This window comes from Camelus bactrianus, chromosome 14 (genome assembly GCF_048773025.1).
Source record: "Camelus bactrianus isolate YW-2024 breed Bactrian camel chromosome 14, ASM4877302v1, whole genome shotgun sequence".
In the NCBI taxonomy this organism is placed as follows: domain Eukaryota; kingdom Metazoa; phylum Chordata; class Mammalia; order Artiodactyla; family Camelidae; genus Camelus; species Camelus bactrianus.
In genome coordinates this window covers 21,102,435-21,126,098 of record NC_133552.1, presented here as the reverse complement: position 1 = coordinate 21,126,098, position 23,664 = coordinate 21,102,435, and the positions used below count along the sequence as shown (strand labels likewise).

The following is a 23,664-nucleotide window of genomic DNA, read 5'->3' as shown; positions in this document are numbered from 1 at the left end:
CTTCCTCCTCCAGAGAAAAGGAAAGAAAACATTGTCATTCATTCAGTAAACATTGAGCACCAGTTATATACTACTTACTGTTCTAGACATGAGAATTTAGCAATGAATAGAAAAAGCAAAACTCTTTGTCCTCATGGAGCTTATGTTCTGGTAGAGAACAAATTCCAAAGAACCCACATAAGTCATTCTCCTAAATTATCCAACAAAATCTTTTAATTCTTTAATTTGATATATCCATGCAGATTTATAAATTAAGTAGTATATATAAAGCTTTCTTCTCCTTAAAAAATAAGACTTAGTGCTATGGGCTAAATTGTATCTCTCCCAAATTCAGTACATTGAAGCTAACTTCTACTGGGACCCTACTTGAGATAGGGCCTTTAAGGCGATTAAGGTTAAATGAGGTCATGAAGTTGGAACCCTAATCTAATAGGATTAGTGCCCTTCTAAGAAGAGACCAGAAAGCTTGTGAGATCTCTTTCAGCACCCTGTCTCACCCTATAAGCACAAAGAGGTCATGTGTGTACACAGCAAGACGGAAGCCACCTATAAGCCAAGAGAAGAGGCCTCAGAATGAAATCTACCTTGCCATAACCTGGATCTTGGACTTTCCAACCTCCAAAACTGTGAGAAATAAATCTCTGTGGTTTAAGCCACTCGGTGTGATCTTTTTGTTATTAGTTATGGCAGCCCAAGCAGACAATGGTATTTACATATGTAAAACATTATTGAGATATACACTAAACTTTATACACTTTATGAATGTTATTCCTCAATTAAAAAAAAAATCCCTGAAGCCATTTATGCTTGGTACTAAAAATATTACTTCCTCCTTCATTTTCTAAGAAAGTAATGTGGTTATAATTATATTATATGCACACAAAGATGTTCACAATATATTATGAAGTGAAAGAGGATGTTAAAAAACTCAGCAAACTATTCCATCTAAAAAACATGCGATGCACATATATTTAAAAGTCCAGTGGAATTATAGGTAATGTTTTCCTTTTTATAGTATTATGAATTTCCTGAAGTTGCACGGTGGGTATTATAAACAAGAAAGCTATAAAAGAAAAAAAAGACATTCTTTCATGTTTGATTGAAAAGCCTTATGGAAGTTATTATTATTGAATCATTCTATGGTTAAATAACTTCTGTTTCCAAAAAGTCTGCGATATTACGGGATAAAAGTTTCCAGATACAGTAATAAAAGAGATGGATTCAGTGGGGGCGGGGGGGGAATAGAATTTTGATTAAATTAGAAACAAGAGCTACCATGTCTGAAATCTTCCTTGCAATAAAGTCAACTATGAATAGTTTCTTTGTTGGATGAATTGGTAATGGGCACTGGGAATTTGGTATCTCTTTGTCAGAAACTAAATGACCTGTGTACCCCTCCTCCAACTTGGAGCATGCTAAAACAACAAAATACATGGGGCTATTTTTTCAGCTCCATTTAGAGCAAAATCAGCCCCAAACCCAAAGGGGTAGGGAATGAGGATTTTCACTGAGCTTCTTCTCAGTGACCTCCAGATTGTTTTAAAGGTTCTGAGGACACTCTTGTGTCTGGAGTACTAACAGAAGGTTGATTTGGGTTCTGTAGGGATTTCACATCAATAAAATGGCCACTCAGGGCTTTCCTTGAGAGAAGAAAAGCACCAGGGTTTCTTCAACCTGGATGGAGCTAGACCAGAGTGGGTGTAGAGGCTGTGGCAGGTTAAGTTGTAACCTTTGGTCCCATCTGGGAAATTTTCAGTGGCACTGAAAGCAACATAAAATCCCAGCACGCAAGCCATATAACACGCTGTGTACACACACTGTGTTTTGCAGCACACTATGAAGATGCACCTGGCTTTCTGGTTCCCCGGAGTTTAGGCTCTTAATCACATCTTGAGACACCTCACAATGTGAAGACTGGCAATGGCTTTGGATTTCATTTTTTAATTTTTCTAATGGAGGTGCTGGGGTTTGAACGCAGGACCCCCGTGCATGCTAAGCCTGTGCTCTACCACTGAGCTACACCCATTCTCCTGGTTTGGGATTTTAATTAGATATATTTTGCTACAGAAAAAGTGAAATCAGGAATTGTTTAGCAATTTAATACACAATTCAAGCTCTCACTAAGGCAGGAAAGAAAGAAAAAAAAACAAAGATTATTCTATTTGTATTCTTATAAACAATTTTTCCTGAGAGAAGCAGAATACAAACAATGAAAAGGCAGCATTTCTTATTTTCATATATTCATACTGGTTCCCAAGTTTTTCATAGTTTTAAAAAAATAGAGCTAAGAAACACGCCACCTGCTGGCGTTATTGAAACTAGATCACAAATAATTTTCAGTCAAACGATGTTTAGTAAGCAAGACTTGAAATGTCAGCTTACACTGTATTCCTTTTACTCTAAAAACCTTTAAAAGAAAAAAGAAAAAAAAAAACCAAAGGGTAGATCCTGGAAATTCCTTTTTCTTCCCTTAAACTTGTATTAGCCTAGGTTGAAGTCAACTTTGTTAACAAGCTCGTTTAGTGTTGTCTCCTATAACTTCTTGGTAATTTCATCTCTTCCATTTTTCATCCTCAATTTCAGGCTAAATATTTTTCTTTCAGGCTAAACATTATTACACTTCAGTTTTGAATTATACATTTCAAACCTTCATTTCAATACATTTAATTTGTTCAGCTTTTTCTACTAACAGTAGTCTTCATATGTCTTTATAAGCATTACTTTCCAACTTAGATCCAAATCCTCCACTGTAATCTATACTCTGTGCATGTGTGTCTAGATATGTCTTTTTATTTTTTCCCTGTTTATTAAGAAATGTTTTGAACATGTTAAAAAATTGAGAATAGTAAAATGATCCCCTGTGCACCCATCATGAATTCTCAATATTATCAGCTCAGAGTTTCACTTGCCCTCCTCCCTCCCTCTTTCACCCTCAGTGGATTAATTTGAAGCAAATACAAAACACCGTAACTTTTCATCTGTAAATAATCTTGTATGTAGCTCCAGAAGATAAAGACTTTCAAAACATAGTCACCCCTAAAAAATTAAAAAATAACTTCTTAATATTATCAAATATCTAGTCAGTGTTCAAATTTCCCTGAGTCAGATTTTTTTTTCTTTCTTTTTTTTTTTTTTTTTTGGCAGTTTGTTCATATCAAGATTCAAGTAAGGTCTGGACATTGCAATTTGTTGCTATGTAATATATTTGGTTTGTTTTAATCTATATGTTCCTCCTTCTTTTTTGTTTACTTGCAATGTATTTGTTGAAACCAGAATTTTGGCCTTGAAGAGTTTCCCACAGTCCAGATTTTTCTACACTTGTGTTGTGGTGTTATCATCTTCCTTTGTTTTTTGTATTTCCTATAAACTGGTCTAGAAGCTTGACCAGACTCAGATTTACTGTTTTTTGGGTATTTTTTTTGTTTGTTTGTTTTTGGCAAAACTACTTCATAGGTGGGTTAGATACTTACAAAGGAATATGCAAAATATTTAGATGTGTCTTTTAAAAATACTAGAAGCTCTTGATTTCGTAGATCCCATTATTTCATTAGAGTTGCAAAATAGTGCTATTTTATCATTCTGTCTTCATTTTTTAGCTGGAACCTCTACAAAGAGAAACCTCTCCTCATCAACTATTTGTTGACCTTGCTTTGAAATTTTTAAAAGAAAAAATGAAAACTTTGCCAAAGTGGAAAAGCGAGCAAATTCATTCTAAGAGAAGTAAGCCAGAAAGAGAAAGAAAAATACCATATGATATCACCTATATGTGGAATCTTAAAAAAAAAAAAAAAAAAGACCCAAATGAACTTATTTACAAAACAGAAACAGACTCACAGACATAGAAAACAAACTTATGGTAACAAGGGGAAAATAAGATGGGAAGGGATAAACTGGGAGGTAGATTTGCAGATACAAACTATTGTATATAAAATAGAAAAGTTTCTTCTGTATAGCACAAGAAACTACATTCAATATCTTGTAGTAACCTATAATGAAAAAGAATATGAAAATGAATATATGTATGACTCAAACATTATGCTTTACACCAGAAATTGACACAACATTGTAAACTGACTATACTCCAATTAAAAAAAAAAAATATATATATATATATAAATAACAAAGCAAAAAAAAAAGCTTTGTTTCTGAGCAGTTTCCAGGATTTCCAAATTCTATTTCAATCTTATCTTTTTAGTAATACAGCAATTCTCTGCAATTTTCAAATCCCCAAAGTTCTGAAAAAGCTTATTTTCAATTCAAAAATCAAAAATCTCTGAAAACTAGAGGGAAGGATATAGCTCAGTGGTGGAGCATGTGCTTAGCACTCATGAGGTCCTGGGTTCAATCCCCAGCACCTCCATTAAAAAACAAACAAATAAATAAATAAATTTAATTATCTACCTACCGCCCTCCCCCAAATCTCTGGAAACAGAAGGATTTTTTTTTTTTGTAACTCATTTGATGGGCAAACCTGCCCTAACAAGTTTGGCAGGTAAGCCAACTGAGTCTGAAGTGAGGCCATTTATATCTGAATTTATTTCACTAGGAATGAATATTCATATATTTTACTGAAGAAATATTTATGTGTTGGATTACAGAGAGCTACCCCAGATTCTGCTGAGAGTGCTATGTAACGTAAATGTGTGTTTACCATTATAAATCCAAAATAACCTGAAGTTTGAAAACATTTGGTCCAAGCATTTCAGGTAAAGAACTGTGAGCTGTGACAATATAGTAGTTAACATTCACCAAGTATTTGTTCTTTACCAGGTAGTGTTCTAAATGTCTCACATTTAACTAATGCACTCAGTCTTCTCAACAACCCTATGAATTGCAGAGGCACAGCACGGCTAGACGACTTGCTCAAGATTGTGCCCAAGGGACAGTCTAATGGCCAAAGGGATTTGAACCAAGAAGGCTGGGCTGCACTATGACCTTGATTCTGCCTCCTATACTTTCTCTCTCAGTAACTGGCATATCATTCTCCCAGCTCTCCATGATCTGACTCCAATCTCCAGACTCCTTCTTCTGTTGTGACATCCTCCAAGAATCTCATATTGCAGCTCAGCCAGATAACTCCTTATTTCCCCCAAAACGTACTTTCAAAATTGTCTTTTTTGTTCATATTGCCAAAGGATATTTTTTAAAGGTAAGATTATGACTTTTGTACAAGTAGGAAATGTACAACTGTCAAACGTACAACAAAATTTTTAATTAATTAACCGTTCATTAATGAGGGATGTTATAATTTGTTAAACAAAAATCCCAAGAGAAAACATAAATACACCATAAAGAATGCTGAAACAAATTTATTTAAAAGAAGAAAAACTGCAGAGAACTATATTCAGTATCTTAGAGTAACCTATAATGAAAAAGAATATGAAAATGAATATATGTACGTATACATAAGACTGAACTGATGCTGTACCCCAGAAATTTACACAACATTGTAAGCTGACTATACTTCAATAAAAAAAATAATAAAAATAAAATTTTAAAAAGATGAAAAATTGGTCAATATATATACAAGACAATAATCATTTGCATCTGTTATACAAATTTGCATTTCTAGGGACAAGAATCATTTGCATTGTTAGCAGTTGTCTACAATCTTAAAGTGTTGTGAAATAGCTCAAAAGCAATGAAAAACAGTTAACTTAGCAGGAGTTTCTATAATCTTTTTTGCCATCATTTCAATATCTCACAATTTTTCTTGACAATACTGATTCCTCTGCCTGAAGTGCAATTCATTGAAATTATCTTTGCCAAACCAGTACTTATTGAATACCTACTATGCGCCAAGCACTCTGCATCTTTTATAGACCAGTTTATCCTCCTCAGCACAGTTCTTCCTTTAAACTCCCATATAATCTCAATCACATCTCTTATAATATTGTTGAATCTTTCCTTGTATTATATCAATTCATTATTCACACTTTGTTTTACAGTTCTGGGGTGCAAGATACAAGTTCCAAATTTGAAATCTCTTTGGCAGAAGATGATAAGTTACTTTCCTTGAGGAGGTGAAAACAACTGCCGTTCAATTTAACAAATATGTTTTTGATGCTATGCTGCCCATAAGGTACTATGCTATGTCCTACTGGAAGATGATTAATCCAACAAAGATTTTTTATTTTTTGAGAACCAACCATAAAACACAGGGAATACACAGTGTGCCAGGACTCAGACATCAGCAGTTTTTTAAGCTCCTTAGGTTATACAAAAGTGCAGCCCAGGTTGAGAACCACTGTCTTCAAACAATTGACAATTTATAAAACATAAAACAGAGTAAGACAAAGGCATTAAAAAAGGACAAAGTGCTATGTAAATTAACAGAAGAGATCAGATCTACTGGATCAGATCTACTGAACAGGCTTGGAAAGATCTTATGAAAGATAATGCCTTTGAGATGAAGGACTGGAAAAGATAAAAATTAGGCTGATAGGAGAACAAGCTCATAAAACTATCAGGTTTAGCAAAAGTATGGAGTTCAGAAAATACTGGACCTGCTGTACCCACTGTTTCCACTGCTCTAGGAGAGAAAAATCTGAGAAGAGACTGAGTTCTATACAGTCAGGGGCCATTGAAAGTTTTGATACACTAAGTGACCCGTTTAAAAATTCGGATAGAAAAGACAAATCTAGAACAACGCGCAAAATGAAATGGAGAGGTCCGAGGAGGGTATAGCTCAGTGGTAGAATGCATGCTTGCCATGCACGAGGTTCTGGGTTCAATCTCCAGCACCTCCATTAAAAAAAGAAAGAAAGAAAAAGTGGAGAGGAGAGAGCCTGAAAGTAGAGTTAAGAGGTGATTAGTTTCTGCAATATTTAATTTTAAGGTAGAGTTGGAATAGAAAGCAGGGGAGAAAAGGGAGAAATGTGATGGATCTAGAATCTAAAGGACTAGGCAACTTGGATGTGGGAAATAATAAAGAGGAGTCAAAGTTGATCAGAAAATTGTAACTACAAGAGTGGTGTCATTAACAAAAATAGAGGAGTCAGGACTTGGACTGGTTTGATGGGAAGATGTTATATTTTATTTTTACTATTCAAGTAGAAAATGCTAATAAGACATCTAGATGGAGATGTTTAACAAAGAAGTGGACATGCAGGTGAAGAGACCAAAGAGGGCTTGAAACTGGAGACAGATTTGTAATCTGCTGTTACTAATGGAGGCTATGGAAGCAGGAGATTTCATTCCATTTTGCTGATGAGTAGCAGGTGCTCAATGAACATGTTTCATTGTGGTTGTTGAAGAAGAAAAGCTGAACTGTCTGGACAATCAACATTTAGAAGGAAGAGGAGATGATGGAGGACCCAGAGAAGGACTAAGAGGAGGGACAAGAAGAAATCCAAGATTCTGCTGGGTCTTGGTGACCTAAGGCAGAAAAAGTCAAGGACGTGGTGGCCCACTGTGTGAAATAAGGAGGTTAAGGAAACTGTGGACTGAAAACAATCTTTGGATTTGGCCACAGATATTTTTGTTAGTTACAGTGTAACGGATAGTCTTGTAACAAAGTACAGAACAAATGAATTGGGTGATATTTCAGAGACCATTTTCAAAAAGGGCAGAAGCCAAATCTTAAAGAGGATTAGATTAGGACTGCCACTTTCCAAGAAGAAACCCCATTTTCTCTTTCAGAGTGACCTTTTAAAAAAATAAATCAGATCACGTTACTTTCCTGCTTAAAATGCTTCAATAGATTCCCATTGAATTTAGAAGACTAAACCAAACCACATTGCCTGAGATGGCAAGCCCTGGACAAACTGGCCCTACGGTTTCGACTGAACTGTGCACAACTTCCCTCTCCCCGTGACCCTCCGCGCACCTCCTTGACCCTGCAGTTCTTACCTGACCATGCCCATCATGTTACTGTATTAGGGCGTGTCCCCTACTCTGAAATGTGCTGTCCCAGCTTCTTACCTGGATGGTTCCCTTCTCATCCTTTCCATCTCTGTTCACAGCATCACCTCTCCAGAGGCTGTTCTAGATCATTCCTGAGCACCTGGTTTAAAGTATGTAGTTCTCAGTGGGGAGGGTATAGCTCAAGTGGTAGAAATAGTAAAGTATATAGTTCAGTCCTCAACCCCCGTTGCCCTCACTTGACCTTATTTTATTTCCTCCCCAGGACTTACCACAGTCTGGAAGGAATTTCTTGTTTCTTTCTGTGTTTGTCTGCCTCTTCCCAGAGAATATAAACACCAGGAGAGAGAAAATGCAAACAGTGGGGAGGAGTAACCAATGAGTAAAAGTTTAGGAAAAGCCAAAGGAGGTGGAATCCAGCACTCCCAGGGAGGAATGAAGTGCCCTTGCTTCTGAAACAAGAGCAGAGAAGGGAGAAGAGAGAGAAATGTTTCGCAATCTGATGAGTTCTTTTCCATCAGCCTTTAATTACGTGGTTCAGTTGGTGGTGACAATAGCAGCAAATGACTTGATTTTACCCTGTCAGCTGGCTTTGTAAGATATGCTATGTAGGTGGGGTGGGGAACATCCTTTTCTAGATTCTTTTCTCCCTGGCTCTACTAGGCTTTGCGGGAGAACCAATGGCGCATATCCTGTATGTAAAAAGTGCTTTGGGACTGTTCAGGTCTTTACAGGTGCCGCTACCATGATTTTACTGAGTGCAGGATTCCAAAGGAGGTGCACCCTGCCTGAAGCACCAGGAGAGAACATCTGGGTGGTGGCCCCCCGGGGCTTCAGCATTCTTCCCGAGGGACAGCGAAGTTCATATTTACAATGCGTTTGTTTTTTCCTATGGGCTTAGAAATGACTAAGCACTACATTCACATAACCCCGCTGTGAAAGATTACAATAATGTTATCATAACCCCATTTTCTGTTGAAAGGTGGAAATAAGATTTGCTCCAGACTAAACAGGAAGTCAGTAATAAAAGTATAGCCACAGCTAATCCTGCCTCTCTGACTGTGCTTGCATGGTATCTTTTAGACACTCCAAGGTTCAGGGTGACAACAACCAGCAGCTATTGACATTCCTTTCAATTCCCCCTACCTCTCCCCTCACCCCCATCCTAGTGTAGACAACCGAGGTATTCCTGCATCACTTATCGCAGTGTGTGAAAGACAGATGAGGGAAATACTAAATACCAGTATTTATAGCTACCCACTTCTCAGTGTCTGCGATCGCAGATTTCCTTTGCCTTCCTGGGAGATGCTGGGGAGACTGTGGTTGGGGGATATTTAGCAGTGGGTGGGAAGCTGCAGACTGCAAATGAAGAACCAGAAGCACCTGCCCGATTTAGGGGCAGGAGAGAGCCACGGTGGAGATCTAGCAGCCACCAGAGAGAGTGGGGACAGGTAATGATCTGTCATAAATTAGGCTCGACTATGCCTACGGGAAACTTTCATAAAAGATAAACATAACTTGTCTCATTTACATTTGGTACTATGCTAGGTTCCCCTCTTCTATTTTTTTTTTTTTCAATTTGTCATTTTGAAATTGGTCTAGAGGTGAGGCTGAGTGGCTTGAGCTGGTTGAGGTACGTTCCAGAAAAGTCCAGGTCCTCCAGCTTGGGGAGAATCAATGGATAACCTGACTGCAGCACTGGAACTTCAGCTCTTCCCAAGCATGTAGATTAATTGGGAGCCGAAGAATTTTCAGGAATCCGAAATGCCACGGTGAACAGTGGGTAGGACTATGGGAGTGGTTGGGTCTGAGGATGCTGTGAGCCCATTCCTCTGCCCTTCCCTGCTAGGTGTCAAGGAGACTAAGACCTCAGGTGCCACTCAGCCAAGTTTCCCACCTAGCCTTCCTTGTCTACTTCCTAAAGGCTTGGGGAGCCTAGTTTCTGTCCAGAACACATAAGCGGTTCTGGACCTTCCCTTTTTTTTTTTTTGGTGGGGGTAGGGGGTTGGTAATTAAATTTATTTATTTAATGGTACTGGGGATGAACCCAGGACCTTGTGCATGCTAAGCAGGCATTCTACCACTGAACTATATACCTCCCCTCCCCCCGACCTCCCCATCTCCTTTAATAACAGTTCCTTCCCTATTTAAAAGACTCTGAGATACTTTCTCCCATCACCAATCAACTCAGGCTATAGGGAAGAAAAAAATAAAGTGAGCCCAACCTGGCTCTGACTACAGCCCATTAAATGCAACTATACACCAATTACCCTGCAGTCTCACAAATATGCATAAATGAAGATCCACGACATGTATCAATAAGTTTATGTACCTAATATTTACATATTCCTTAATACTAAACTTACACGGTATGTATAGCTATTCTTGTCAACTATATTTGTCTTTCTAGACTCACATATTTTTGTCAATATGCTGCTTTTTATATACGGCAAAGAGTGCCCCAGAGTTGGAAGAGCCTGGGTTTGAATCCTGTTTCTATCATCAAATGGCTTTTATAAAGTGGAGCCGTTTAAGGAGAAAGAGTAGGTAGGCTGAGAGAATCAGCAGCCCCATAAAACCACCATAATTCTCAATTACAATGCTAGGTGTTCTAAACTGATGAGAATACTTTTTTTCTGACACTTCAAACGTGCTTTCACATTTCCCGGTTTCAAGTCCTGCCCAAGTCCGGTGAATACGTCTTTGGTCTGCCATGAAAGAAAAGGCTTCTCTCGAAATCTAAGTCGAAGGGGTAATGTAGGAAAACAAGTTCGTTCTACATCAAGAAATGTACTTTTGAGTCGAGCACTGTTCAAATTCCTGAGCGGAGAGAAATCAAGAAAGTCAGACTCTGATATAACTAACACTATCTTGTACCACAAGCCCAACAAGCAGAGCCCAATACAAGGCAGCGACTTATGAGGGGGTACGGTGCACGAGACTCACTCGGGGCCGACGTGCTGGTGACAGAAGCGACCGCCCGACACACGCCTCCGCGCTCCTCGCGGCCGGGCGCCCCGCGCATGCGCAAGCCGCGTCGGTCGAGGGGGGCGGGCCCTGGCTGCCATCTTGTCGCGCGCGGGAGCCACCGCCGCTGCCCCCAAAGCCAGGCTGCAGCTCCGGGGATCCTGCCCAAACAGCTTTCTTTTTCCATGACAACCCTGCCCGCCAGCCCTGCCCAGGCTGCCCAGCCCCAGCTCCAGGCCAATGAACTGATCCGTCGCCCGCAGCCCAACTCTTAGCTGCAGCTTGTCCCAGTGCCCATCCCACGGAACGGAGCGCGCGGGCGCCCAGCCTCCCCGCCGGCCGCGATGCCGAACGTGCAGCTGCCACCCAAGGAGAGCAACCTCTTCAAGCGCGTCTTGGTGAGTGGCCGGCGGCCGCGCCGCAGACCTCCTGCAGCCCCGGGCCTGGCGCGGCGAGCCGTCCGGCGGCGACGGCGCCTGCGCGGCGGGGCTCGGCCGCGCCGGGTTCTTTGTTTATGTGCGAGCCGGCACGACCCGACCGCCGCCTCCGCCCGGCCGCCGCCCGGCTCTCCTCCCTCCGCGGCCGCACCTTCCAGAGACTTCCCGCCGCAGTCACCCCGGGCGAGGGCGCGCCAGCCACGGCCGGCCTCGCCTCCTCCCCCAGTGCGCCCCAGCCTCCCTGCGTCCAGGTGTTGGTTCACGGCTTTGTGTTGAATCTGCTGCGCCTCGACACCTGCGAAAGCGGGAGCGATCCTGGGGTGGGTGGGGTACGATTTATACCCGTTACGGGGAAATAAAACCCTCACAGGCCAAGCCTCCGTTTGGGAGAGTGTGCCCCTTTCTGGTGTGCCGTTCTGACCCTCTTTGTGACTCGAGCTAAGTTGCACAGTCGAACACAGCTCAGGTTGCTTCTAACTGGTGCAGGCCCTGTCGTGACTAAGTGATTAAAGCCGCGCGGACGGGCTGGTGTTGCACTTAAGCGGAGCATTTGCTTCGTTTCCGAGCGGAAACCTGAGTAATGACCCCGTAATGATGACCACGGCCGGCCGAGAGGGGAGTTTGCTGTAGGTTGTGTGTCAGCGTCCTGGTGTCTTCACGGTTTTCCAGGTTCCATTCTTGCAGGCAGGAGAGCCAGCCTGCCTTCGCGCTGCTCAGCATACACTGGCTACCGTAGATTTGAAACTTACATGGTCAATAGATAGCCGTCTGTCAGTCATATAAAGACAAGCGTTTAGGTTTTAACGGTGTATTTGTTAATTAATCCCCGGTTGTGTTGATTATGTGACTATTAGCTGTTGCTTACCTTTATTGTAACTAAAATACTAAGTTTAGCATGGTTTTAAAAGTATTATCAACTGGGGGGGAGGGCAGAGCTCAGTGGTAGAGAGCATGCTTTGCATGTACAAGGTCCTGGGTTCAATCCCCAGTACCTCCATTAAAAAAAAAAATCTACCCCCCAAAATAAAAAAATAAAAGAATCAAGAAAAGTAGTATCAACTGCAGATGAAAAATCTTAGAAATCAAGCTAATAGAAACTACACTTAGTCTTCAGAATGTTTTAAAAAAAGATGCATAGGAGATGGGATGAATTGTTAAGTCTTAATTTTATACGATGGTTAGTGTTGAGCAAATAATGAGAAACAGGTGTATAAACCAAAAAATCTGGTTAAAGCATTGTGGCAGATTGCTTCACTTGACTTTGTATATATATTTTTTCTTTATTTTGCTTTCATTTTTCTAATACCCTTATATTTTACACAATATGGAATTGGAGAAGTGAGCTTTTTTGCCCCTTTCTGCTGGGGTGTTTGTTTAGTTCAAATCATGTTATCAGTATTAAAAAAAAAGCGCTATATGATTTATTATACCCTAGTTATAAAAAAAAAAAAACTAAAACGGTTGCTGAGTTAACTTTATCCCTAAATAAATTGGGAAGTGCTGAACATTTTTGTCTGCATATGTAATGTTTATTATAAGGTTAGGTGACTTTAGGAGTATGCTACAGAAATGAATGACTTTATCATCTCACAGTTGCAATACATGTAAGTGAAATTTTGCTCTACCAAATTCCATAGCAAACAGAAGGCTCTATAATAAAATTATTCTTTAAAGTTTGGTTGGCCAAAGTGCTTTGCCAGCAACAGTAATTTTTTTTTTGAATTAATTATCATTGTACTCAAACACAGCCATACTAACTCACTAGCTTGCTTATCACATGTTCTACATGGCTTATATCTGCCTATCTCAGTCTCCAAACTGGCTGTTAGCACTATGTTCTGTTGAGTTTTGGTAATGCTCCATTCCCTCTTTCACAGATGAGACAGTCAAACCCAGGAATGGTAGATGACTAAGTGTCTAATGTTCTCTGTCTGATTGGTAGCAAAGTTGAAACTAGAATCTATTTTCTCTACTAAGTATATATTCCTTACTGAATTTAAGACTTTTCTTTAACCTGAAAGACTTGGATACTTGGAGATGACTACCTGGATTTGAATTATGGCTCTGACACTTCCTAGCTGTGTAAACTCAATAACTGTGCCTCAGTCTCTGCATCTAAAATGGAGCTAACATGTATCTCGTAGACTTTCCTGGGGTTTAAATAAGGGTTAAATGAGAACAGTGCCTGACACATAGTAAATGCTTTCATTAAGTGTTAACTATTATTACTACTGTTACTGCTGGTATGATTTTACTTCCAGATGATTTGATAAGGCAGAAAAAAAAATTCTCTTTTTTTCTCCTCCCTAGTAATTTTTTTTCTTCTTGTCATTGTCAGCTGACCTCCTGTAGTCAAAATCAGATTTTTTTTTAATTTTTATTTTAAATATTTTTTGGAATAGGTAATATATTCACATGGTTCAAAATTTAGGTTTCTCGCCTGTCTTTCTCTCCCAACCAAGTTCTCTTCCACAAGGGCAATTAAGAAGCCTCAATTTAAAGATTTTTTTTCTATGAACGCTCTTCTAATTTTCCCCTCCACACCTCACCCCTGTTGAAAGAATTAACCACTTCCTCCTCCTTTGCTGGTGCTGTTTTACTTTGAACTTAGAAGGCTGTATATATTGACTTGATATTAAACAGTACTTAATTGTCTAGAACCTGAGGATGCAGCCATGTTTTAAATAGGCAAGATCTCTGTTCTCATGGAGCTCACAGTATGGTGGGGAAGATAGACACTAAGTAAGTACAAAAATAAGTGAGAATGTGAGGAAGTGATAGGGCTGTGTAGAAAATAGAGTAATACGACAGAGTGTGTGTGTTGGGGGCGGGTGGCGGAGAGGCTGGCAGTGTTAGAGTGAGTGGTCAGGTAGATGATGTGTGAAACTCGGATGATGAGGAATCAGCTGTGGGAAGATCTGGGGAAGAACATTTCAGGTAGAAGGAACACAAGTGTAGAGGCCCGGAGGTGGGATAAGCTTGGCCTGTTGATTCCTAGAAAGAACACCCATTACCACATAAGTGAGAGTGAGAGGTGTTCTCCTGGTTAATGACTGGCGGACAGGCACTGATTACTGAGCCTGGCTGGTGGCATTTAGCAATAAAGACGTTGCTTACACTTGTGTTAGACTAGTGATGGAAGGACGGTGGTCTTTGGAGTCAGACCAAAGTTTGCAACTGACCTGAGTCACTGGAACAAATTTTATGACCTTTTAAATTTTATGAAGTTTCAGTTTATACACCTGTAAGGTAGAGGTAATAACACCTACCTTAAGCAGTTGTTATGAGTTATAATGAGGTTTGTACAGACATACAGGTTGCTCAATAAATGGCAGTGTTTTTTGGTGTATATGCCTAGGTTCCATTGTCGAAGTAGCAAAGGCTTTTAATGCGGTTTCTAGTATTTTTCTGGGTTGTTATCACATAGGTTTTTGGTTTTGGATTTTGAATAAAAGAAAGCTTCAGCAGTGTGTTGGTTGACAATTAAAGTGTTTTTTTTTCTTTATTTTCTGTAAAAGTGAAAATACTCAGATACCAGAACAGTTTGGCAAGGAGTAGGTAACAGAAGTACACTTCATGTTATAAGTGATATAAATTGATATAAAACCTTTCCGTCTCATGTTTTAGGCCTAATTTTGGATCTTCAGTTTAGAATTTATATAATGCGGTGAAAAGTTGCTCCAGGTATATTCATTTTATATAATAATTTTTGTTTGTATTTCTTTACAGAAATGCTATGAACAGAAGCAGTACAAAAATGGCCTCAAGTTTTGCAAGATGATTCTTTCAAATCCAAAATTTGCTGAACATGGAGGTATTTTCTCATTTGTGAGAGATTACTTTGGGGAAATCGAATTCCAAACTCAGATGGAAAGGGTTCCTAACAGTGAAAGAAGAACACTTCCCAGATTCCATGGCTTGGTAGCTCTTTATTAGAGTGTAAACATGTTTAACATTTTTAGTTATGCCTTATATCAGTCTTATTCTAGGTTACTTTACTTCTATTCTGCTTAGGTATGTGTGAAATCTTTACTTTTAGATGAGAAATGGTTGGTTGATCTATTGATGAATTATTGAAGTATATACTTGTAATTCTTATAGACTTGATTTCATTTATTCCTTTGACTAGAACTTATAATTTCTATAATTTCCTTTAATTTCTTATGTATAAAATTAGTACAATATTTGCAACACCAAAGTGGTGTGAAGATACAGTTAAATGTTTATGTTTTGGGAGATGTCTTTTTTATATATCTTCTGACCTTCATAGATAAATATGATACTACTGATTTACCATTGGATATCAGGTTGTTTTTCTAGCACAACCCTAGATGTTAATATTAAGTCTTTATTTGCTTGTCTCATCCTTTTTCACTTGTGATCTGTGTTTGGTAAAAGGATGGATCAGGTTAGACATGTAAATTATGGTCCTGTAGCAGAGCAAAGCTAATTGAGTCTCTGAATGTTGAGTTGAGCAATTCTTGAGACCGGCGTATTTGGAAAATAGGCTGACCCTGCTCAGCTTTTTAATAATGTTTAAAACATTCTTTGACGGAAATGGAAAGAAGTCTTCATTTCATAGAATTTTAGAAATTAAAGCTTGTTTTCAGGCTATTTAGCAATGGAACTCTTTTCCAAATGGGAGCTTGTGGGGAAATCCATTATGTAGAAACAGATAAAATAAGATATTTGGTCAGAGGGGCCTGGACTGCTGGCTCATCATGATCTGAAAAACAGAGTCCCACAGAGATCAGTTTGAAAACCATTGTTCTTACCTGATTTCCTTCTTGTGGATTATACTGATAATTACTTCATTCTAAACCGTTTTCATTAACTACCTTAAACATATCCTTGGGTTGCCACTCCCATAGTCCAGTGTTGTGCTTTTCAAATGCAAATTGATGTTAAGTTGACTACCTGAAATTCATTGGAATAAACTTGCAGCCAAAAATGAAATCTTTTCCAATATTGAGTAAGGTGCGATGGAATACATCTCTGTAAGGTAGATTGAGTGATTTGCGGGGTATAAATCAGATGATTTGATTCTTAATCAGATAAAGGCTGTGGTCCCCTGCAGTAGATTTAACTCAGCAGGACTCAGAACCCTGCTGTGTTGCTTTTTTCAGCAGAATAATATTAACCTCCTTTATAGAGTCTTCAAATAGACAGAGAGCTTTTTACCAACTCAGTCCTAGCCAAAGAATTTCAGAAAAGGACTCAGGCTAAGCTTTAAATAAATACAGAAATATACTTTTACTTTTTGTATTTGGAAAGAAGTTCTTCTAACTATAGAATTAAAAGAATAAATAATATAAGCATTGATACTGTTAAACTAGTGTTAAGAGAATAATTTGAATCTTTCATGTGTAAATAGAGGCTAAAATATTTTTCAGAGACTTTGGCTATGAAAGGATTAACATTGAACTGTTTAGGAAAAAAAGAAGAAGCATATGAATTTGTTCGTAAAGGACTTCGTAATGATGTCAAGAGTCATGTCTGTATCCTTTTGCAGTACTTGAATATTTAATTTCATGTATGTATTTTCTGTTTACTAGTTTTTTCTAGCTCAAATTAAAGAAAAACTTTACTATGAAAAAAGTTAAACCTATATGGAAGAGAGAATTTAATGAACTTGGTATGCCCATTATTCAGTTTCAATAATTATCAATATTTTTAATATTCGTTTCATTTGTTACCTACCCCTTGTTTTTTGTTTATTGGAATATTTTAAAGAGTATCCCTATGCACTATATATCAGTTGTGCTTAGTGTAAGAGAAGAGGAGCTTTGATAATTATATGTGACTTGAAACCCATTATTTTTTTCCTATTCATCCATAAATTGAGTGGTACTTTCGCCATTCCAAGTAATGACTTACCTGTATAGTAAAATTTGTGTTCCTTAAAAGTTCCTTAAATTTCCTTTTAGAAATTTTAGAAGAGAAATTTAGAAGAAACTTGTTTTAACACAGATTTTATTTAATATTAAATATTATATTTTTGGTTCTTCAGCTTGATTTCTGTTGCCAGGAACTTAGCTCTTACTTCATTGGATACCTATAATTGTATTTTTCTTTGGTTAGTATCCCAGTTTGTAAAAAAAAATAAAAATACGTTTTAGGGAGGGATCATTGAAATTATTTTAATGTCTGTTTTGCCTGTTTACTTACTTATTCACAAACTTTTCACATATCGCCCTTGTATCTTAATTTTTTATGTTTAATTCATCCAGCTATTGGCCAGTATTGATCATCAGTTGTCTTAGTGGTGTTTTCACGTATTTAGCCTAGAGTTCTCTCAAAATACTAAATACTTATTTCTTTATCCCAGTGCTTACCCCAGAATGAAGAGAAAGGGAATGTAAGTATGATAGTTTTTTTGGCTCCAGATATCCTAAGACTTTAATATACGTTAAAGAAAGCCTTAATTTTTGTGGTCTTTAATACCACTAGTGAATTAACTGATCATTACATGTTGTTTTATAATTGATTGAGTATATATACTTGTTTTAAAAGATAGTTGCAATTTTATATATATTCTGTTTCCATACACAGTGTTGAATAATTGAATGTTGAGGTGCTGGTATAGGAAAAGTGAGGGGTAGAGGCTAGAAGAATTTTAGCGTGAAGAATTTTCACCAATAATTTTCTACGGTTACTTAAATACATATTGTAGAAAATTTCAAACATGTACAAAAATAGGAAAATGAACCCTCATGTGCCCATCACCTAGCTTCAATAATTTAACAGTTGTCAGTCAAGGGTGATCTGGTTTCATCTTTTATCACCTGCTTACCATCCCCCTCCCTCCGATCCCAGATCTTCCTGCAGTAAATCCTAGACAGAATACCCTTTCGTTAAGGTAAGCTTTATATTAGATGTGTAGCATAGTATATTCTAGTATCTGTGAATGTCTTGTTTCCTTAACTTAATAGGCTGGCATGTGTATGGACTCTTGCAGCGTTCTGATAAGAAATATGATGAAGCTATTAAGTGTTACCGAAATGCCCTCAAATTAGATAAAGATAATCTGCAAATTTTGAGGGATCTCTCTCTGTTACAGATCCAAATGAGAGACCTCGAAGGTTACCGAGTAAGTACTTTAGTCTTGAATGTACATGTTTCTACAATAGATGTAGCTTAAAAGCATGTGAATTCAGAATGAGGTGACTCTAAGACAAGATCGTGTAGATTTGGTTGTTCATTACAGTGTATAGTAGAAGGGGAAAGTCACTTGGGATCTTCCCCCCCCCAGTAATAGTTGTGGAACTGCATACTGGAGCATCAAAAAAGGATAACTGTTTATTCATTTAGTGCTTTTTAAAAAACTAGAATATCTCCTATGTGCTGATGCTGTGCTAGATTTTTTTGTGGGCTTTATATTTACAAATTTGGTAAAGACAGCTTTTAGATTTGAAGTCTAAATGTCAGGATTAATTAACTTTATTATGGGTTAGAAAAATCAAAATATGTGAGAAAGCTTGTTGTAAATGTAGTCTAGATCTCTTCAAACTGCTGTCTTCAGCCCTTCTGGGCATCTCCATGTGCTTACTCTGCTTGGTATCAATAGCTCCAAAATGGAATTCTCTCACTTTCTTAGGTGAAGGAGGCCACTGATGCTTACCAGTTCTCTCTAGATGAGTCTTCTTTAATTTACTTTTTTTTTTTTTTGATGGAGGTGACCTCATGCATGCTAAGCGTGTGTTTCAGCACTGCGCTATGCCCTCCCTCCTCATTTAGAGTGTTGGCAGCATGGGAGTCGTAGCCAGAGAGTGAGAGATCTGAATTTATGATTTCTAGGTGGCAGTAAGGTCTGGGGTGTGTTGTTGGAGTGGGTCCCTGAAGCGGGATGGAGATCACTAAAGACGAGGAAATCTTGGATCTAAGAAGAGAGGTTATTGGATGCGTGATCCACAGTGTTGCGTTTGGCAGGATTTGGCAGAGAGAGGAAAACTGACTCAGACTTTAAAGAAGGATGGGAGTGACAGAAACAGCAGTGAGAATAAGGGATGAGAGTGATAGAGCTTACTGCCATATGCATGAAAGGGACAGACACACATGAACACAGAAGAGTGATACTGTCTGAGTTGTTTTGCTGCAGGTATCATTTTTTAAAAATCCGATCATGTTACTCCTTGTGGCATATAGTGTTGTTGGACTTGTTTGTCACCCATTCCAACAACAGCAATGGAAGCTAAACACTCCCATTTTCAAAACTCATTGCAGCTAGTGTTCCTCATGTGACCCTGTTGCTCCAAGCAGGTGCACTTGCCCAAGACTTGGAGGCAGGTTAGAGCTATGAGGAAGTGGGGGCTGTGTAGGGAGGTTGGCTTTTCTTCTGATCTGACAGTATCTTGATTCTTCTGGGGCAGCCATGGTAGAATTTCTGGTGTTTAAATGTCATAGATATTAAGCTGTCTTCGAGAGGCAGCAGTGGTGTTTCTGCTAGGAAAGTACAGTCACATGTTTGAGTGTTTTCTCGGACTGTGTCCATCCTATCCCTGAGGCCTATAATAATGTGAGTATGGTCTAATTTCATATAATAATTTTATAAACAGCAAATTCTAGTTTAATAAAAAGCTGTATTCATCTCTCTTCTAAGATGCTTAGTTGTCAAATGAAATTCTCATTATACAAAGGTAATTTTATCAGGCAGCCCAAAAGCATGGGCCCCAAGGACAGCTTTTCTAAGACAACCTTAGAGTGAGCTTTACAGAGTACTCTAGAACTTAAATTTAGATAAGGAGCATAAAAATATTTCTATTCTGAGAATCAATATTGTTTGTTCATTGAATTAGAAAGGAATTAAAGATATGTTTTCTTAGAACTCTGGTAAGTTATATTTTAGAAAAACTTAAAAAAGTTTTTCTAAATTTTTTTTTTCTTTTTTTAAGGAGACAAGATACCAGCTTCTTCAGTTGCGCCCAACACAGCGTACTTCCTGGATTGGATATGCTATTGCATACCATTTACTGAAAGATTATGATATGGCACTAAAACTACTGGAAGAATTTAGACAAACTCAGCAAGTAAGAACCTCATGTTAACATTTTCTCCTACCTTCACAAACTGAAATACTTAACTTCTGTATTGCCTCCACCCCCAAACATAAATCAGTCTTTCAGACCTATGGAAAATTTGCACAAATTTTTGAAATAATTGAGAAAAGTTAAAGCATAGAATTCTTAATATAAAATAAGTTATATAAAATTGTTTATATACTATAATTTCAACAATATTCAAGTGAATAAGGAAAGAAAATACGTAAAAATGAAAATAGTTTTGTTACTGTGGGACTTGTTTCTCAAGTGTATATCGCTTTATATTTTATATAAATATATGTTAATAAATACATTTTAATATATATGTAAAATAGAAAATACAAAAAATATACACTGTGTCAAGAGAAATTAGAAAGATGTTAACATTTTGCCATGATTGCTCCAGATTTAATTATTTTTTAAAGAAATAAAATGTTACAGAAACAGCTGAAGTCCTCTCATGTCCCTTCTTAGAGGTAAACACTGTTTTGAAGTTGGTACAGAGGAAAAGTTTACAATTTTGATAAAGTCCAATTTATCAATTTTTTTTTATGCAAAGGATTATGAAGATTTTCTTCTATTCTTCTAAGAATTTCTTTTATAGTTTTAGTGCTCACAGTTATTTAGGTCTGTGATCCAGTTTAAGTTAGTTTTTGTATATGGTATGGAGTGTGTGTCTAAGGTTATTTTTTGCATGTGGATATTTAAGTGTCCCACCATCATTGGCTGAAAAGACTGCCCTTACCCTATTGAACTGTCTTGGCACCTTTGTTGAAAGTCAGTTGACCAGAATATAAGGGCTTATTTCTAGATCTTATATTCTGTTCCACTGATCTATACAGCTATCCTGTTGTCAGTACTAACACACTATCTGGATTACTGTAACTTTTTAGTAAGTTTGAAATTTGAAGTGCCTGTCTTTCTACTTTGTTCTTCTTTTTAAGATTCTTTTATCTATGCAAGGTTCCTTTTATTTCCATTTGAATTTTAGAAGCAGCTTGTCCGTTTCTGTCAGAAGGCTTGCTGAGAGTATGATGGGGGTTGCACTTAAATTTTTAGATCAATTTGGGAAGAATTTCCATCAAAGCAATATTGAGCATTCTGGTCCATGAACATGGGATGAAATGTCTGTCCATTTATTTAGGCCTTTAATTTCTCTCAGCATGTTTTATGGTCTTTGGTATATGGGTCTTGTTCCTTAAATTTATTCCTAAATATTTTGTTCTTTTTGATGCTATTGTGAATGAATTTTATTTTATTTTTATTTATATTTTAATTTTCACTTTTGGGTTGTTCTTTGCTTGTATATAGAAATATAATTGATTTTCATATATTGATCTTGTATTCTGTCACCCTGCTAAACTCCTTTATTAGTTCTAGTAGGTTTTTGGTAGCTTCTTTATGATTTTAACCACTTTTTATTTTTGTATTTTTTTTTTGGTACTGGGATTTGCTGACCTCTTGAGTCTACCATAGGCAGAAGTTCCCACCTCTTTATTTGTTTTAAAGAATATATTAATCTTATTTGCTGTTAATCACTGTTCTGTTTGTAACTGCTCTTGGATTGCTTTTTTAAGTCTGTGTGAATGACTTTCCTGAGAAAGCAATTAAAGATCTGTAACTGCTTTATCTAATTATATAAGATAATTTGTTTTTTTTTTTTCAGGTTCCTCCCAACAAAACAGACTATGAATATAGTGAACTGATACTGTACCAGAATCAAGTGATGAGAGAGGCAGATCTATTTCAGGAATCTTTGGAACATGTAGAAACATATGAGAAACAAATATGTGATAAACTTCTGGTGGAAGAAATTAAAGGTAAGTTGAACTGCTGTTTTTTAATCGCCTCAAAGAAAAGAATAAAAGCTATATACTTGATTCTGTCCTAACATTTAAATGAGACTTACTGTATCTCAAGCAATGTTCTAAGCACTTTTATTGTTAATCCATTATTAATGAATGTAATCCTCATAACAACCCTGTGATGCACATGTTATATCCATTTTAGAGATGGGGGACTGAGGAACAGGGAGGTTAAGTGACTTGCTCCAAGTCACACAGCTGAGTAAGGTGTGTACTGCTGGATTTGAGTGCAGAGGTTTTGACTCCAGATTCCATTTTTTTTAAAAATAGATTTTATTCTTTTAGAGCAGTTTCAGGTTCACAACAGAATTGAGCAGAAGATAGAGTTTGCATGTAGCCCTCCCCACCCACACACGTATACTCCCCTACCCTCAACATCCCGCATCAGTGTGGCATATTTGGTACAATTGATGAACAGTTTCTATATTCTTTTTTTTTTACTTCGTAGTTCATTTTTTTTTAACATTTTTTTATTGAGTAATAGTCATTTTACAATGTTGTGTCAAATTCTAGTGTAGAGTACAAATTTTCAGTTATATATGAACATATATATATTCATTGTCACATTTTTTTTTCCCGCTATGAGCTACCACAAGATCTTGTTTATATTTCCCGGTGCTATACAGTATAATCTTGTTATCTGTTCTGCATTTTAAAATCCTAGTCTGTCCCTTCCCACCCCCCGCCCCCTTGGCAACCACAAGTTTGTATTCTATGTCTATGAGTCTGTTTCTGTTTTGTATTTATGTTTTGTTTTGTTCTGTTTTTAGATTCCTCATATGAGCGATCTCATGTGGTATTTTTCTTTCTCTTTCTGGCTTACTTCACTTAGAATGACATTCTCCAGGAATACCTATGTTGCTGCAAACGGCGTTATTTTGTCGGTTTTTATGGCTGAATAGTATTCCATCATATAAATATGCCACATCTTCTTTACTCAGTCATCTGTTGATGGACATTTAAGCTGTTTCCATGTCTTGGCTATTGTAAATAGTGCTGCTATGAACACTGGGGTGCAGGTGTCATTCTGAAGTAGGGTTCCTTCTGGATTTATGCCCAGGAGTGGGATTCCTGGGTCATATGGTAAGTCTATTCCTAGTCTTTTGAGGAATCTCCATACTGTTTTCCACAGTGGCTTTCCTTGCTTCCCTCTCCCACTCTTAATGATTTAAATGTCTTCTTTAACAATTTTGTGTTTATTCTTTTTGTAATTCATGGCAGTTGTCTTCTTTCCAGTAATGAGTTTCTCATTTTTGTAGCATCTTGCTTTTCTATTTAGAGTAGACCTGTCAATATTTCTTTTAGCATGGGTTTAGTGTTGCTAAACTCTTAGTTTTTGCTTGTCTGTGAAGTTCTTTATCTCTCCTTCTATTCTAAAGGATAGCCTTGCTGGATAGGGTATCCTAGGCTGCATCTTTTTTTCATGAAGGACTTTGAGTATATCTTGCCACTCCCTTCTGGCCTGTAGTGTTTGTGTAGAGAAATCAGCTGAGA

The 23,664-nt window shown here is 37.7% G+C and overlaps 1 protein-coding gene across 15 annotated transcripts in view; it reads left to right on the top strand.

Moving 5' to 3' along the window:
- The first annotated feature begins 10,882 nt into the window (after positions 1-10,882).
- NAA16 (N-alpha-acetyltransferase 16, NatA auxiliary subunit) overlaps positions 10,883-23,664 on the top strand; it is a 78,867-nt gene continuing 66,085 nt past the window's right edge. For 5 of the 15 annotated variants that reach the window (XR_012511718.1, XR_012511722.1, XR_012511721.1 and 2 more), the window contains exons 1-6: positions 10,883-11,228; positions 14,997-15,081; positions 16,661-16,765; positions 18,200-18,357; positions 20,159-20,293; positions 21,972-22,125. Coding sequence is in view for 9 of the 15 variants with exons in the window: in XM_074378248.1 (XP_074234349.1) it covers positions 11,175-11,228; positions 14,997-15,081; positions 16,661-16,765; positions 18,200-18,357; positions 20,159-20,293; positions 21,972-22,125 (691 nt within the window). In the remaining 6 variants the exon portion in view is untranslated. Of the gene's footprint in view, positions 11,229-14,996; positions 15,082-16,660; positions 17,626-18,199; positions 18,358-20,158; positions 20,294-21,971; positions 22,126-23,664 lie in introns of those variants that run through there. The other 10 variants (XR_012511719.1, XR_012511720.1, XM_074378249.1 and 7 more) reach the window with 6 other exon arrangements.